Source organism: Triticum aestivum, chromosome 5D, assembly GCF_018294505.1.
Source record: "Triticum aestivum cultivar Chinese Spring chromosome 5D, IWGSC CS RefSeq v2.1, whole genome shotgun sequence".
In the NCBI taxonomy this organism is placed as follows: Eukaryota; Viridiplantae; Streptophyta; class Magnoliopsida; order Poales; family Poaceae; genus Triticum; species Triticum aestivum.
In genome coordinates, this window is record NC_057808.1 from 33,029,120 (window position 1) to 33,032,378 (window position 3,259).

At 50.5% G+C, this 3,259-nt stretch overlaps 1 protein-coding gene across 1 annotated transcript; it reads right to left on the bottom strand.

The window, feature by feature from the left end:
* Positions 1-321: 321 nt before the first annotated feature.
* LOC123124187 (predicted GPI-anchored protein 58) lies at positions 322-1,694 on the bottom strand. Its single transcript, XM_044544850.1, has 2 exons — positions 979-1,694; positions 322-866 (listed from the first exon to the last, which is right to left on the bottom strand). Exons 1-2 carry the CDS (start codon positions 1,468-1,470, stop codon positions 438-440), a joined length of 921 nt encoding a protein of 306 aa, XP_044400785.1. The 5' UTR covers positions 1,471-1,694; the 3' UTR covers positions 322-437.
* Between the last annotated feature and the right edge of the window lie 1,565 nt (positions 1,695-3,259).

Below are 3,259 nucleotides of genomic sequence, written 5' to 3' on the forward strand. Positions count from 1 at the left end.
CAAGAGGTGAAGCATAAGGAAACTACCTATTTTAGGCAATTTAAATGAGGCCGGAACAACAAACAACAATTTCCGGAAAATCCTCATGTCCATAATTTAGAGTTGGTACTGTTCTGCCATAAACGCAATTTTAATATTTTTAAACAGCAAAATGAAGTGCACCATGTTAATTTATGCATTTTTCTACCCCATTTACATATAAAGTTTATTTAAATCCGAGCTACGGTTATTTAGTTATGAATTAAAGCATTTAGCATGTTATTTGAGCAAATTTAATCAAACAGCATTTTAAACAATTTTAACATGGGTGAAAGTGGCATATTATTAAACTACACAAAATTCTAAGCATTTTACATATTTAGTTTGTTTTAAACCGATGCACGGTTGTGGAGTTATTAAATGCATGAAGTGCGAGGGTTTTACTGTAAAACTGTAATTCACTGGATAATTAGACAAATTTGCTGACAGGAAAAAAACCAGAAGCGGGCCGAATCTGCTGGCCCAACAGAAGGGAAAAGAGGCGCTGGGGGTGGCCTCACCATGGGCCTCGGCCCGGTCGATGAAGAGGCAAGGCAGGCCGGCTGGCTGGACTTGGGCTTCGCAGGCAGATCGAAGTGAGGCAGGGCGTGGTCAACGCGCGGAGGGGAGACCGGTTCGGGGCGATGGAGACAAAGGGCGAGCGGCTTCGATGCAGAGGAAGCAGGCGAGCACAGGAGGCCGGGGATGGGCGGGCGGAGGGGAGCTGGATCCGGGCGACGGTAGGAGGTGAAGGGCGGCAGGAGGCGGTGGATTCGGGCGGTGGAGGTCGTCGGGGTCCCGTTCCCTGCCGAATCGAAGCGGGGCGGCTCCATGGCTGCTATTGAAGCCTGAAGAAAAGAAGGTCAGGGAGAGGATTCAGAGAGGGAACAGGGAAGGAAAGGTAGGAGCCACGGCGGGATAGAGAGGCAGCAGAGGCACGGCACTCTCCGGTGACCTCACCGGACGTGCGACAGGGAGGCGGCCCCATGGACTTGGCGGGGCGGCGGGGAACCGAGCCGATCCGGCCGGAGTTGAGGTGGAGGTGTGAGGCGAAGGCGAGGTTCGGGACGACGAACGCGGGCGCCTGCTAGCTGGTCTTGGCGCGGACGACGGGGCACCTGACCATAGCAGCAGAGAGGGAGCAGAGAGATTAGGGAGGTGGAGAAGGACGGAGGAAAAAGAGAAAGGCGACGGGGGCTGGCCTGGGTGGTGGAGGGCGTCGGCAGGAGGAGGCAAGGTGCTGGCCTGCGAGTCAACGGCGGCGACGAGACTGACGAAGTGGCCATCGGGGTCACGGAGCTCGTGCGCGACCAGAGGAGCTCGGGGGCTCGGGCGCGCGAGGCTGGAAGAAGCTCCGGCTGGTCGAGGTACTTGGCGACGCGAGCACCGGGGAGAGGGACTAGGCTGCAGGAGAGGCCCGGCGGGGCAGCGCGTGGAGGAGGGCACGGGCATGGCTGAAGCCCCGGTGGGCTTGGGCGGCGACGAGGCCAGTCTCTGGCGAAGCAGAGGCGCGGAGACGAGGAGGGCAGCCTCGAGCGTGAGGGAGCTCGTGGGTGGCTGGTGGAGTGGATGAATGATCGAGGAAGGCTTGCTGTGGTTGGGCGGCGACGCAAAACGAGGGAGGTGGTCGGAGCGATCTGGTTGGGTGGGATGGATCCCGATGGGGATTTGGTAGAGTGGCGGCACGGCTGGGAGGATGGGACAGGTCCCTAGATTTTAGGGTTGTCCACTATTTATACTGCAATGAGATTAGGGTAGGGGCTATCATGTCCCTACGATCGTAATCGGACGACTGGGAAAATATAGGTTAGGATGTCCGATTAAGAAAACGGAGATATTTTAGGGATGTTGGGGGATGATCCGGACCCATCGGTAACGACAACCCGGGTCGGGTTCGGGACAATCTCTGGACGCGCGCGAGGGGGTCGGTGGTTGTGCAGAGAGGGTCAAATGGTCAGACAAGAGAGAATCGAAAATCCGGTTAGACTCAGAACGGTCGACGAATGCAAGGGGGACGCGGCAACTACGAGCGGATGCAAGTTTGAAAAACAATGACGGCAACAGAGTGCCGATGCAATGCGAATGATGCGATGAAGAATGCAACAACAAAATAAATAACCGAGTTCACACGCAAAACATGGAACGCATCTGGAGCGTCGGTCTCGGGGCGTTACATGACGTGTTTGGGTACCAACTCATAAGTAAAGAAGATTACTAAAGTTGTTGAACCGTAGTGCGGACTCGGTTTAGTTATCGGTGTCTTTGAGTGTTTAATAACTGAGAGCCCGTAAAAATTGGAATCAATGAGAATGTAGTACTTGATGAAGAACTCATCAGAAGTTAGGATGTTTTGTGTTTGTCTCGAGATACCAGGGGGTAATACTCGACGATAGATTAAAGTAAAGGTTGGACAGGTGCAATGATCAGCAGAGGACAAGTGGTTTAACTTGTCTGAGAAATTGAATCAAGGGGAACAGTATGGTCAGAACCACATTTGTAAATGATCAAACCACGGATACAAGAACTTATAACAAGGGGGTAACTATTTTACGAGAAGCTTCCATGATAAGATTTACATCGTGTCCATGGGCATGAACACAAAGTTCAAGGTCGACTCCCACTTCTTTAATGCATAACCTTTCATTCACTTCTCGCCTTCAACGAAGTTGTGTGTTGAAATTTTATCTGACATCACACCAGTAGAGTATGACCCGTGAAAACTTTCAAGTTCACACATATTAAGGAAGGCATAGGTTCAACCCATCAGGGCATCTTAGGAACATATACCACAAACTTCAGAGTAAATAATACAAGCTCGAAAGTAGAGCATGGTTCACAAAGCAGAGGATACAATTTACCAAAGGCATTATGTATCCGAGGAAAAGCTCACAAGCTTATTTAATATGAAGGACATTGTCGGATAAAATCCGACAAAGGGTCTGGTGGTCCACAAGGGATCTGATGTGAGCATCAGTACTCAACCAGAGGAAGAAAGAATGCAAGGAGATCAGATTATAGAAACAACTGACTAACTCAAAGCTCAATGCAAAGGAATTATAATTTCAAATTCAAGGGATCAGAAGCAAACGCTCTGATTAAGGATGGATAGGTTTAGTAAGCTTAGGGGTAAAATTGACAACAATTTGATTGGTCGAGAACCTGCTCATGTTCAAACTGACACTGAGCCGGAAGGATGAATTCTAGGATTCGACTGAGGAATGCGAGCATTCGCAACATATTG